General features: G+C 33.9%; 1 protein-coding gene across 1 annotated transcript; it reads left to right on the forward strand.

Annotated features, from left to right (window-relative positions):
• The first annotated feature begins 6,456 nt into the window (after window positions 1-6,456).
• On the forward strand, window positions 6,457-13,591 carry LOC134707197 (metallophosphoesterase MPPED2-like). Its single transcript, XM_063566772.1, has 6 exons — window positions 6,457-6,555; window positions 7,694-8,110; window positions 8,809-9,034; window positions 9,867-9,982; window positions 11,605-11,715; window positions 13,231-13,591. Exons 2-6 carry the CDS (start codon window positions 7,705-7,707, stop codon window positions 13,497-13,499), a joined length of 1,128 nt encoding a protein of 375 aa, XP_063422842.1. The 5' UTR covers window positions 6,457-6,555; window positions 7,694-7,704; the 3' UTR covers window positions 13,500-13,591.
• The last annotated feature ends 375 nt before the right edge of the window (window positions 13,592-13,966 follow it).

Consider the following 13,966-nt stretch of genomic DNA (forward strand, 5'->3'; position numbering starts at 1 on the left):
TACACAGCAAAAGTGAATTCTAATTAAAGGCATGAAAACATGTGCTGTATTATAATTTATAATATAGGCGTAAAAGCTTGGAGAGTGATCATTGTCTACATTGAGAATATGATAATAGATGAGTGATAAAATTCTCTTCAAGCCACTACTTGTTACACTTTACATGAAAAAACCCATTTTAAATCAAGACAGGCATGTTGGTCAACAAGGACATCATACACACAAAAAAGAAAAACTTGACAGATTGTTATGGCAAGAAGTATTTACACTCGTCCAAGTAGTTTCCATTTGATGGAACCCTCCATCTGACTCATAAGGTATTGCCTTACCCGCCAGCTGACTCATATAAGGTATTGCCCTTAACTATTCAGACAATTCTAGTGGAACCCGCCAGCTGACTCATATAAGGTATTGCCCTTAACTATTCAGACAATTCTAGTGGAACCCGCCAGCTGACTCATATAAGGTATTGCCCTTGACTATTCAGACAATTCTAATGGAACCCGCCAGCTGACTCATATAAGGTATTGCCCTTAACTATTCAGACAATTCTAGTGGAACCCGCCAGCTGACTCATATAAGGTATTGCCCTTAACTATTCAGACAATTCTAGTGGAACCCGCCAGCTGACTCATATAAGGTATTGCCCTTAACTAATCAGACAATTCTAGTGGAACCCGCCAGCTGACTCATATAAGGTATTGCCATCAACTATTCAGACAATTCTAGTGGAACCTGCCAGCTGACTCATATAAGGTATTGCCCTCAACTATTCAGACAATTCTAGTCGAACCCGCTAGCTGACTCATATAAGGTATTGCCCTTAACTATTCAGACAATTCTAGGTCAATTTTAGCATGTTGTTAGCCTATTATTTTGAAAACTAGATAGCAAAATTTTATTAACAATTCAACAGTTCTAAAAAGTCATTAAAGATATAAAAAAAAAATGCCAATATAACCGAGGCCATCAGTTAATTCTGTGAAGGAGATACTGTATCATTATCTATAAAACTTATAGAAAGAAGCATCAAAGAGATTGCTTCAACTGTGTTTTAAAAGTATCAGAGTTGTATTAACATTTGCATGTCTAATTTCAATGGATATAATAACCCACCTCTTGCTCCTGGTTCATTGACTGAAAATTTTGCATTGTTTACATGTTTTATAAAAAGCTTGTCTTTATGTCAATTTTAAGGGAACCATATGTCATAACTTAATGTGATTTGGTATTGTGAAGCCTGCAACTTCTATTGCAGAAAGCCAGGCATAGGTCTAGTGATCCAGCAACCTTAACAAGTTTCTTAAAAGCTTAATAAATTGGAAGGTAGAAGACCTGGATCTACATACTTTATATATATATATAAGTACGTCTGAGTCAGTGACAACCCTACAACAGATGTATCCATCGGATCGCCATCAATGATGGTGATACATGGCTGTGTACATAATGTATATGCCTTATGTTATGAAGTTACTGTCTGTCATATATGTCAATTGTCCTTGTTCTTATGGTTCAGCAACTATTTCAAAAAAAGTTTTAGAATTCTTGATTTCTCTCTTGTCAGTAATAGGAAAACTTTTTTGGGTATGTGCTTACTTTGCAAGTTCCTCATTCCTGTCAGACAATTTTCACTTGACCTTGACCTCAACTCATAGATCAGTGGACAAAGTCTTGGTGGTCAAGTCCATGTCTCAGATACTATAGAATAGCATATTTTTATTGCAAATTAGGGCCCCTGGCATATAGTATACAAACACTATCATTATAGACAATAACATATACAATACACAGACAATAGATATGTAACATGTGTATTAAAATAAGCAATAACCTTATTTGGAAAAGGGTATGAAAGTAAGGTGTACATGATTGTCTGGAAGGTGCCATTTGACCTTGACCTCATTTTCAGATAGGTCATCTATATTTGGTGCATGAAAATATTTAATGATGTTCATGTCAGTCTGGTATGTTTTATTTGACCATGACCTCATTTTTGTCGAGCCTGCAACTTTTGTTGCAGAAAGCTCGACATAGGGATAGTGATCCGGGGGCGGCGGCGGCGTTAGCTAACTTCTTTAAAGCTTTATATTTTAGAAGGTGGAAGACCTGGATGCTTCCTACTATGTATATAGATGCTTCGTGTTACGAAGTTTCCGTCAGTCACATGTCCAATGTCCTTGACCTCATTTTCATGGTTCAGTGACCACTTGAAAAAAAAGTTCATTTTTTTGTAATGTTAAATCCTCTCTTATTATAAGTAATAGGATAACTATATTTGGTATGTGCGTACCTTGCAAGGTCATCATGCCCGTCAGACAGTTTTCTCTTGACCTCGACCTCATTTCATAGATCAGTGAACAAGGTTAAGTTTTGGTGGTCAAGTCCATATCTGAGATACTATAAGCAATAGGTCAAGTATATTCGGTGTATGGAAGGACTGTAAGGTGTACACGTCCAACTGGCAGGTGTCATCTGACCTTGACATCATTTTCATGGTTCAGTGGTTATCGTTAGATTTTTTGTGTTTTGGTCTGTTTTTCTCATATTTTATTCAATAGGTCTACTATAATTGTTGTATGGAATGATTGTAAGGTGTACATGTCTAGCGGGCAGATGTCCTCTGACCTTGACCTCATTTTCATGGTTCAGTGGTCAAAGTAAAGTTTTTGAGATTTGGTGTTTTTATCTAACACTATATGCCATAAATCAACTATATTTGATGTATGGAAATATTTTATGATCTATATGTCAGTAGCGCAGGTTTTATTTGACCTTAATCTCATTTTCACGGTTCATTGCTCAGTGTTGACTCTTTGTGTTTTGGTTTATTTTTTCTTAAACTATAAGCAATAGGTCAACTTTGTTTGTTGTATGGAATAATTGTTAGCTGTACATGTCTGACTGGCATGGTTCATCTGACCTTGACCACATTTTCATGGTTCATTTGTTTATGGTTAGTTATCTTGTTTCATGTTAAGTTTATGTGACAGTTTTAATAAAGCTTTATATTTAGGACTATCAACATAATATCAATTATAAATAAAGAAGGCGAGACATTTCAGCGTGTGTACTCTTGTTACGATTGATTGCTCTATATGCAGGTTTTATTTTTTTGTCAATTTTGGTAAATTTTGTAATACTATAAGTAAAAGGATATATATTTGGTTTATAGACCCGACCGTCCGAGGGCCGTATAGCCAGTATAACCAGTTAATAACTTTCATTTGTTGGTTTATGGAAAGATTGTCAGGTGTATATGTCTGTCTGACAATTATCATCTGACATTGACCTCATTTTCATGATTCAATATGCAATCTAAAGTTTTCCTGGTCAAGTTTGCTTTTTAGATACAATATGTAACAGATCAACTATATTTAAGAATGTAAGGTGTTCATGTATGTCTGACATGCTTTATCTGACATTGGTTTTCTTTTCATGGTTCATGGAGCATTGTGAGGTTTGCCTGGTTAAGTTTGTTTCTTATATACTACATGTGAAAGGTCAGCTATATTTAAAGTCATATGAAACGAGTGAGTGGTGAACAAATAATGTTTATCCAATTCTTGAACCAATGTATGTACATATCATAAACTAAGTCCTCTGTGCACGATTTTATCATTTTTTACGCAAATATATCGTATAATCGTCATTTTTTTCTTTCTTTCGTCTGTTACAATGTATGATTTAACAAATATGGCTGCTCATTGAATGCCGTGCTTGCAACCGAAGTTTACCGATTGTCATCTTATAGTAAACAAATACTGACAAAAAGCATGGGTATTGAGCACGTGTTTAACGTGTATATAAATAGACAATAACTGTTTAGTGTCTTTAAATATCAGCTGTATTTGTACGAGGCTAGGAAACAAGGTGTATGCGAGCTTTTGGCTAGCTACTACACCTGTTTCGAGCCGAGTACAAATACAGCTGATATTTAAAGACACTAAACAGTTATTGTCTATTTATATACACGTTAAACACGGGCGTTCAATTTTTCTTTTTCTTATTTCAGATTTCTGAAATTAAAAAGAAAATTTCTTCAAATATTTTTTTGTTGAGAGTTTGATATTCAACAGCATAGTGAATTGCTCAAAAGCAAAAAAAAAATAAGTTCATTAAAACACAGCCATTCTGTGTCAGAAACCTATGCTGTGTCAACTATTTAATCACAATCCAAATTCAGAGCTGTATCCAGCTTGAATGTTGTGTCCATACTAGCCAAACCGTTCAGGGTTCGACCTCTGCGGTCGTATAAAGCTGCGCCCTGCGGAGCAGAAGAAGAAGAAGAAGAAGAAGAAGAAGACAAATAAATACATGTTTTAAAATACAAAATAATCAGCCAGCCTAGGCTTAAGATGCACTTTCTGATGATAATAGTCTATTCTGAATCATGAATACTATGAGAAATAATAGGTCAACTACATTTTATTAAAGCATATTTTGTGATCTTTGGTGTATGGAAATACCGAACGGTGTATATGTGTTTCCAGTGTCGGGTTTATCGTACCTTGACCTCATTTTCTTTGATCATGTTAAGTTTTTGTGAGGGTAGTTGTAGTAGAGCTTTATAATTAGGACTATCAACATAAAATCAATGGTCAGTAAAAAAAGTAAGACATTTCAGCGTGTGCACTGTTGTGCAGTTATATATTATTGCTAAATTTGGACCTAACTTGGACACAACCATTATCTAGGGGAATCTACATGAATTTAACCTTATTTTACATAATTTTCAAAACCACAGTAGATACAGGTAGGCGACAAAGGCTCTTTCGAGCCTCTAGTTGTCTTAAACTGGTCATGTATAGATCTCCGATAAAGAAATAACCATTCGTACTTTTCTAGATTTCCATTCATCGGGGATGCCCAAACCAGGCATGAATAAAAAATAAAAAAGTAGAAACGTAGATGTTTGACCACAGATACTGAAAAATAATAGCCTAATTCTTGTTAGGTCAAACTTTGTACAGCTTAGTTTCTTAAATGAGATGCGAAACATACCAAAGAAACTCATAAGTCGAAATAAACTGACAACGCCATGTCATAAAAAAGGGGCGTTTTTTTATCCAGCAAACAATCGGCATTCCCATGCGAACAAACTGTGGTCCACATGTACCCGACTGCCGTTATTCCGATAAGAGGCTGATCGACTTCATACAGGAACTTTTCACAAAGAAAGAAAAGAAGTATCCTTTAACTTAATTTACATTCTGCTATAATATAGATGATGTTCTCTCAATAAATAATTAAAAATCTGGTGACTATAATGAACGTATCTATCCCAGAGAATTTGGGATAACGGAAACAAAAGATATTATTAAGTCTGCCTTATAGCTTGAATTCCATCAAGAAATTGACAATGAGGGCTGGTTTCTAACAACAAAAATTACGATCGACAATATAGAAGATTTCAGCTTTCCAATTGTGAACTTTGTATTTCTCTGTAGCAGCAATTCAGTGGCACCTGCACTCGGAGTGCATATTTCCAAGTTTATATGTTAGTCCAGTGCCTGCATTTCCTATTATGCTTTTCTTTATAGAGGGTTACTGCTCACAAGGAAATTATTAAACCAAGTTTCAAGTGGTTAAGTTAAAATAGGCCCATCGTTAATTTTACTGACGTCATCACAAATTGGTTGACTGTTATGGAATATAATTAGTTTGTACAGATGCGAACAGATATATTCATTATAATATTCATTATATGTCGTGACTACAATCCTGTTCCCTTATCCAGAATGTGGCCATTGAATTAGACTTAATACCGGTTATACGTTAGAAAAGTCCCTGGTTTAACTAACATGAGCAACAAAACGAATGTCAAATAGGGAGCAGGATCTGCATATATACCCTTCAGGAGCAAATAATATCAATCCCCCCCCTTTTTGTGGGGATTGTGTTGCTCAATGTTTAGTTTTCTATATTGTGCTTTGTGTACTATTGGTAGTCTGTTATTCTGTTTCCTTTTTTTTTAACATTGGCGTTTTCAGCTTATTCTCGACTTTACGTATAGGAACTGAATGTTACTTTGGGATATTTCACCTCTCTCGTTTGCATAAGTTGCCATCAATGATATATATGTATATGAAAAGTCGGAAAGAACAGGTGACAGTTTGAAATCATTGCTAAACTTCATAATTTTTTGTTCATATATTCCGACTAGTTTTTAATCAAATTTAAACATAGAAGATTTCATAGAAGATTTCAGCTTTCAAAGAAGATTTCATAGAAGATTTCAGCTGAGTTGCTGAAATCTTTTAACTGTTTTTTTTTTATTAATCTACACTCTTGAAAAGGTATTAAAAAATTCACTCTTTATTGTTGAATAAAAAAATAGTTTACAATTAGAATTAGGGAAGCATGCATTTCCTATTCCAATCAAGTAACCTTTTTTTTAATAGAGATCATTATGATTATCCGTATTTCTTGTCGTCCGATCTCGATTTTAAGTTACCTATCCGTTTGTTTACAAACAAATATCGCATGCAGTAGCAACGTCTTTTTTATATAAATAGACATTACCTGGTTCATTATAACAATTAGACAATCAAGGTAAGACTGTCCAGTTTTATAATATTTGTTTGTAGGGATTGTATACTATAGTCGGTTGCAATATACAGACACACACTTACATACACATACACACAATTGTCTGCTCAATAGATTGATATGATACATCTTACATCATAATCATATTAATGAAGATATTTGTTCTCCGAATTATTTGTAGATCTTTTGATTGAATGTTTCCTATAAAATTTGTAATATTAGTGTTCATTGAACACTTTGACTGTTCAAGTATAGAAGTCTCAAATTTTCAGGAATCCGTAGGTGGCCTGTTGATCCATTTCTGTCCCTAAAATAATCAATATATACATTTGCTGTACCCTCATTTTCAAGTGGCAGTCCAAATTTTCATGACCTGCATCCCGGAAGGCCTTTATTACAAGACCTACGTATTGTATTTATTGTTAATTTGTTCTTTTCCTGAACATGCACGACATATTTGCCACTGGACGTTTATCAACCAACAATCAATCAATAAATCAATCATTCATTGTACACGGGGTTTATTATAAATTACATCTGGTTAAGACATATATTAATTGTATTAATATATAGTTCTGATCTGATTAATGTGTAAACAAAAATGACGCCGAAGGTTGGATTGTTCATACAAATTATTAATGTTCAGTGTAAGTGTTGAATTTTTCATGCGCATTTTATAAATTAGCAATCGTTTGCAGATTAAATAAGTTCAACTTCAGAGGCGGATATAGAGGGCGCAAATCCTTTTTTTTTTTGGAAATAATGGTTGATTATTCAGGGAATCATTAAAGCAAGACTGGAGAGAGATCCATCTCAGGCAGTCTGTGCCCCCTTTCCCCCTTATAAAAATGTCTGGATCCGTCACTATTTATTTAACTATCAGTCCTACCTTTGACATATCTTATGTATACAATTTTATCTTGTGAAGTATGAATAAGTTTTTTTTTTAACGAGACATATATTTAATATTTCAGAATTTTCCGAATTTTCAAACAGATAACTCGCTTATTATCCAACCATTCCCTACTTTAATCATTATTACATTCATTTATGTTTTTAATATAATAGTTTCAAGAATAAAGAGTACTAGTACAGAGTACTCACCATTACTCATCTTATACCTTTATATTGAATTATTTAGAGTCAACGAAAATGAAGAAACTGCCCAAACTTAGTATTAAGTCGACAAAATCAAAGAAAAACGAAATAGACAATCATGAAGATTTTTCGGATGACGAATTTCTAAAAGATAATAACGAAAATAGTGAAAAATTAAGACAGGACAACATTCTTCCCGATTTGGAAACTGATATGCCAAGTAGAGCATGGAGAAGGATGAGTGAAACACAAACTTTTAAAACAGTAGCCCCACTGAATATTCATTCCCCAGTAAAACCTGATTGTTTACGATTTGTTTGTTTGTCTGATACACACTCTAAGCTCCATGCAGACGAAATGTCGAATTTTTATGTTCCTCCGGGAGATATCTTACTACACGCAGGAGATTTCTCGATGAAAGGGAGACCACTGGAAATCGAACGATTCAATGAAGCCCTAGGTAAGAATACATAATACATGCAGAAACAGTAGTATTCTTGGAAAAAAGTTTATGTATAACATTTGGTTGCACTTTATGTTGGACTGAGCCGATGACAAGACGAAAAAAGGTGCAAATTGCGAATTGATTTATGATTACTTAGCGTCCAGTGACAAACCTTTCATTCATATTCGGAGTCATCCTAAATATTCATGGATTATTTGTACTGGAAGTGAAGCAACTATCAATTAATCAGTAACACACACAAGATGTCTCACTGACACTAAGCATGCAAGGATGAAACGTACCCAGTTATACTGGACACGTCTGCGTAATAGTCATGACACCTAGCCGAACATATACACGACTTAAGCCATGGTTTTACTGGCGAAAGGGATGACTAAATAAACCAGAGGGTAAACCATGCACTGAAGAATGTCTCATTGATATAACAAATAAGTTTTTGAGTTTTTACCCGACATAATGATACAAAAAGCAAGCATTAACAAACATATGAAATAGTGTACTGTTGCCTTTTTGTATGGTGATAATATGAAGAATTAATGAGCGTGATAAGCGAAAAAAGTTTTAGCGACAATAGATTAAGGATTTAACATAGGACTCTGAATGAAAATAATATAAATGATATATTGTATACACAAAGAGTGGATTTCTGTATTATCCATAGCTGTGTGTAAAATTAAATTCTTTTATTTCAGATAAACTACCTCATAAAAAGAAGATTGTAATCGCAGGAAATCATGAGTTGTCTTTTGACGAAAGTCTTTTTACCGAAGCTAACTGTTTCGGAGAGAGTATTGGAACAGTAAAACGTTGTCTCAAAACCAAAGGATTAAAATCTGTTAGAGAATTATTGACTAATGCTATTTATTTACAAGATTCAATGGTTACTGTTTGTGGAATAAATATCTATGGATCTCCTTGGTAAATATTGTTATTGACAACACTGAATTACTTACATTGCACTGTTTCACATGTTTAACTTCAACTATGCGACCTAACTGAGTGATATAATATGTGGCTTTTATGACTTTGACTAAACTGATGTAACTGTATGACATGAAATATGTGTTTCTTGCAGTTGATAGCTAACGGTAACTGGCATAAAATGTATCATTCATGAAATCGATAGCTAAGTAACCGTGCGACATCGATTCTGTCTTTCATACAGTAAATGGCTTGTAGAGTAAAATTATGTGACATCATATGATCATTCAAGAAATTTATGGCTAAAGGTAACAATGTGGCATCATGGGGGTCTTTAATGCAGTTGATGGCTAAAAGTAACAATGTGGCTTTATATTTGTCTTTTATGCAGTTTATGGCTAAAGGTAACAATGTGGCATCATTGGGGTCTTTTATGCAGTTTATGGATAAAGGTAACAATGTGGCATCATATGTGTCTTTTATGCAATTGATGGATAAAGGTAATAGTGTGGCATTTGGTAATTAACAATAACTATGGCATCATTTGTTTCTTTGAATCAGTTGATATTTATAGGTTACTTTGAAGCATCAAATGTGTTCTTCATACAATTGATGGCTATGTAAAGATAACTGAGTTGCATCAAATCACGAATGAGTCTTTTATACACCCAAAAAATTATTGTTCAAACTGTATTTCAGCAATGTAAATGAAAATAGATATTGGTTAGCTTGTTCAGACTCTCTTAAGAACTTTGTCTTATGAATTGGAATGCTCATATTTCGTGACTGTGTACCTTATTTTTAGCTGCATTGATATTAAATGTTTCAGGCAACCCCGATTTGGTTGTTGGGCGTTCAATGTTATTCGTGGTGAAGATATATTAAAGAAGTGGAATTGTATACCAGAAAATGTTGATATTCTCATAACACATGGACCACCAGTTGGTGAGTTTTATATCAATGTGTCTCCCTTTTTCTTTGTTGTACCGTTTCAAACATCGCGGTACGATTGGTTGGTTAACAACTTATTGGTTGCATGATATAATAATATCAAATAATAATCTTCTGAATTTTAGTCAATAAAGCTCGTGATCGTAACTTTAAACAACCTTTATCGGTTTTTAATGTTATTAATATTCGTATTCCTACTTGTTTGATTTGAGTGCCACTGATTTGTCGTTTGAAGACAATTCGCACGACTGGCGATCTTAATTATAAGCATTATAAGTTGGTACGTATTTGATGCATTACTGACTTAAGTTATAAGGCGTATGTGTATAGGGTTTTATTTAGGTTCTACTTGCTACAATCAAGTCATTTCGTTTAAATATTGGTGATAATCCATCATCTTTCAAATATTTGAGATTCGTTCTTTATACTTTTTATGCCCCACCTACGATAGTAGAGGGCATTTTGTTTTCGGGTCTGTACGTCCGTTCGTCCGTCTGTTCGTGCGTGCGTTTATTCGTCCGTTCGTCTGTGCGTCCGTTTGTCCTGCTTCAGGTTAAAGTTTTTGATGAAGGTAAAGTCCAATCAACTTTAAACTTAGTACACATGTTTCCTATGATATGAGCTTTCTAATTTAAATGCCAAATTGAAGTTTTGAACCTAATTTCACGGTGCAATGAAAATGATAGTGCGAGTGGGGCATCCGTGTACTATGGACACGTTCTTGTTCTATATGTAATAACGAGTTTGACAACATTGTGTTTATTTCTTATACCTCCATTTAAGTTATCTTTTTGAAATCGTTTCAATAGCCGACAAAGCAACGTAATGTTGAAGTAAAATTTACGATGTTGTTTCTTCTCTTACTGTGGATACTGACCATTCGCAACACGTCGGATACCATATCTGGGACTCGATTTGCTTTCCCATTTTGGATTAATTTATATTACCATTTGGTTCTGGTTGTATTTATGCAGTGCTAGGAAGACCGTATTTATAGCATCTCGGTGTTTTTTGGGTGTTTTTTGTTTCCAGGAATATGTCGGTCTCTCTTCGACAGATGGGTGTTGTTTCTATTTTTATTATGCCCCACATACGATAGTAGAGGGGCATTATGTTTTCTGGTCTGTGGGTCCGTTCGTCCGTCTGTTCATCCGTTCCTTCGTTTGTCTGTCCAGTTTCAGGTTAACGTTTTTTTTTTAAGTCAAATCAACCTGAAACTTAGTATAATATATGTTCCTTATGATATGATCTTTCTAATTTTAATGTAAAATTTCACGGTCCACTGAACAAAGAAAATGATAGTGCGAGTGGGGCATCCGTGTACTGGGGACACATTCTTGTTTGTGTTTAAGAATGTCTTATGCATACCAAATTTCAGGTGTACAGGCAAATCCATGTGTCTTGTTTTTCCTAAAACCCTTTCAAACATTTTTTTAAAAGAAATGTAAAAACACATTCCCCCCAAAAATTGAACGAGTGGTGCCCTTCCAAGTGGCAACCACACGTTACTTAATATACCATAGGGATATAGTATCAATTTGAACTCGGTTAAGTGATTAGGTGCTGAAGATGGTCCATACTAATAACACTGTCAAATGTAAAACTTTACTCCTCAGGTCACGGTGATGTAACCAAGGCTGGAATAAATGTTGGTTGTGTTGAACTTTTAAACACAGTACAGAAACGTGTCAAACCAAAGTATCATTTATTTGGTCACATACATGAGGGTAAGTCGTTCCCAAAGCTAACAAACTCACGACAGAAACACCAGAACATGCATACTCAAGGGTTAATTACTTTGGCATAGCAACAGAAATGTGTACAAATATTATTGTTTAAACCTTCATATAAATCATAAACTGAAAGCACATTTACTCATTTAGCAAGACGATTGTTTTTTTTTTAAATTAAATAATGCAACGCACGTTTTCAGTATTACTTCAGTAAACACAACACAACACATGTTCTTGATTTTAAATAAATAGTTTTATTTTGGTGAAATTGGACCAGTTTGTAAGTGTTGATAGATTGGTAAAGAGAAATTGACAGTCCGAATTATTAAATGGCACTGGCTACGGTCACATGGAAATGTAACAATAATAAAAGTATTATTGTTATGTACTAAATATGTAAAAGTTGAAGACATTTATTTTATATTTCCAATCATACAATTATTTAATACATACAATTTCTTTAATTTTTTATTTACAATGACAGTTTCTGCATATCCAGTAAGTGGTTTTAGGAGCATGTTTAAGTCCGAACCATTTTTCATGTGATGCCGCATTGTGAATGTCTGTATCGCATACCGTGCAATTCCATTTTGCGATATTCCTTTTAGAAGATAATTAAGGCAACCTTAACTGTTTGCCATGCTTCTGGTGAGAAATGTTATTTTACACTAGCAATGTTGGTATTCTCATCCAATATTTTGATTGGAAGCATGTGGTGTAGTTTCATGTCGTCTTACAATATGACCGCATTGCCGTCCATTACGGATTTTAGGTTTATTTCAGATTTCAGTATTCAACTTAGCAGTTAGCAAACTTTGCTTTTGATGTATCATTTTTTTTAGAGCTGCGTTTGTATCTATAGCTGTATAAAATTTGTGTCTTGATATTTTTTCAGTTTCGTTTAAAACACTCAAAGTGTTATTTTTTTAGATGTAGAAAAAAGTACGTCCTATTAAAAATTAAGAGAAAAAAAACGGTGTGTCCTACTGCGTTTTACACCGGTCCCAACCCCGAAATAAATATTGACCGGTCCCTTAAGAACTTAAAAAACATTATTAATTTGTAAAACTATGTAATCACCATTTGATGAATAATAATATATATTACTTATCATTATTACAAGTTTTATTTAGTACATATGAAAGAATTAAGCAACACAACTATAGGAGATTTAAATTGAATAAATCTAGCGTAAATTGCTGTTTTTCATGTAGCAATAACACTGTGACAATGTAACCATAGCCTCAATACTTATTGTTACATTCATAATTGATCGGTTTCTTACCCAACTTTGCATTCCGGCAATTAGTCTCTAATGTAACAATAATATTTTTATTATTGTTACATTTCCATGTTACCGTAGCCAGTGCCTTATTGCATTCATCAGAATAAATTGATGTGTAATGTAAAGTGAACATATATTTTATCTCTAAATATAAATCCAGGAAATCACTTATCTGCGTTTGGTAAAGACAAACATAAACGAAAAAAAATGTTTCTACTTTAAAGGCTATGGGCTAACAACAGATGGAGAAACATTGTTTATCAACGCATCATCTTGTACCAAAGGATATAAACTGTGTAATCCACCAATGATATTTGATGTGCCTTTACCGTCTGGCCAGTCAAAAGACAGTTTACTTGAAAGTGTGGAAGTTGTGTCTTATTCAAAGGAGGAATCTTCTAGTAAACCAGTAATAGACATCAGCCAAAAAGACAAAGATAACAAACTATTGACCTTAACACAGTTGAAATTGACTACAACTAAAACTGAGTAACAAAAACAGTTTATAATACATTATTTATTCAACATTAATACCTCTTACTTGTCTGTAAACAAGCGTTATCGCAGATCAAATTTATTCGTTCATAGTGTATTAATTTACGTTGTTTGATTTTTTGAAGGTTTGGTACCATTAAAATGTTTATTCAAACTGCAAATGTTTGCACCTGTCCTAAGTCAGGAATATGATGTGCAGTGGTTGTCGTTTGTTTATGTAATTTATAAGTGTTTCTCGTTTCTCGTTTTTATACGACCGCAAAATTGAAAAACCAATTTGGTCGTATATTGGTAACACGTTGGCATCGTCGTCGTCCGAAGACTATTGGTTTTCACACTCTTACTTAGGAAAAGTAAATAGAAATCTATGAAATATATACACAATGTTATTGACCATAAAAGAATGGTTGGGATTGATTTGGGGTGTTTTGGTCCATACAGTTTAGGAATTAGGGGCAAAAAAGG

This window comes from Mytilus trossulus, chromosome 2, assembly GCF_036588685.1.
Source record: "Mytilus trossulus isolate FHL-02 chromosome 2, PNRI_Mtr1.1.1.hap1, whole genome shotgun sequence".
NCBI lineage: Eukaryota > Metazoa > Mollusca > Bivalvia > Mytilida > Mytilidae > Mytilus > Mytilus trossulus.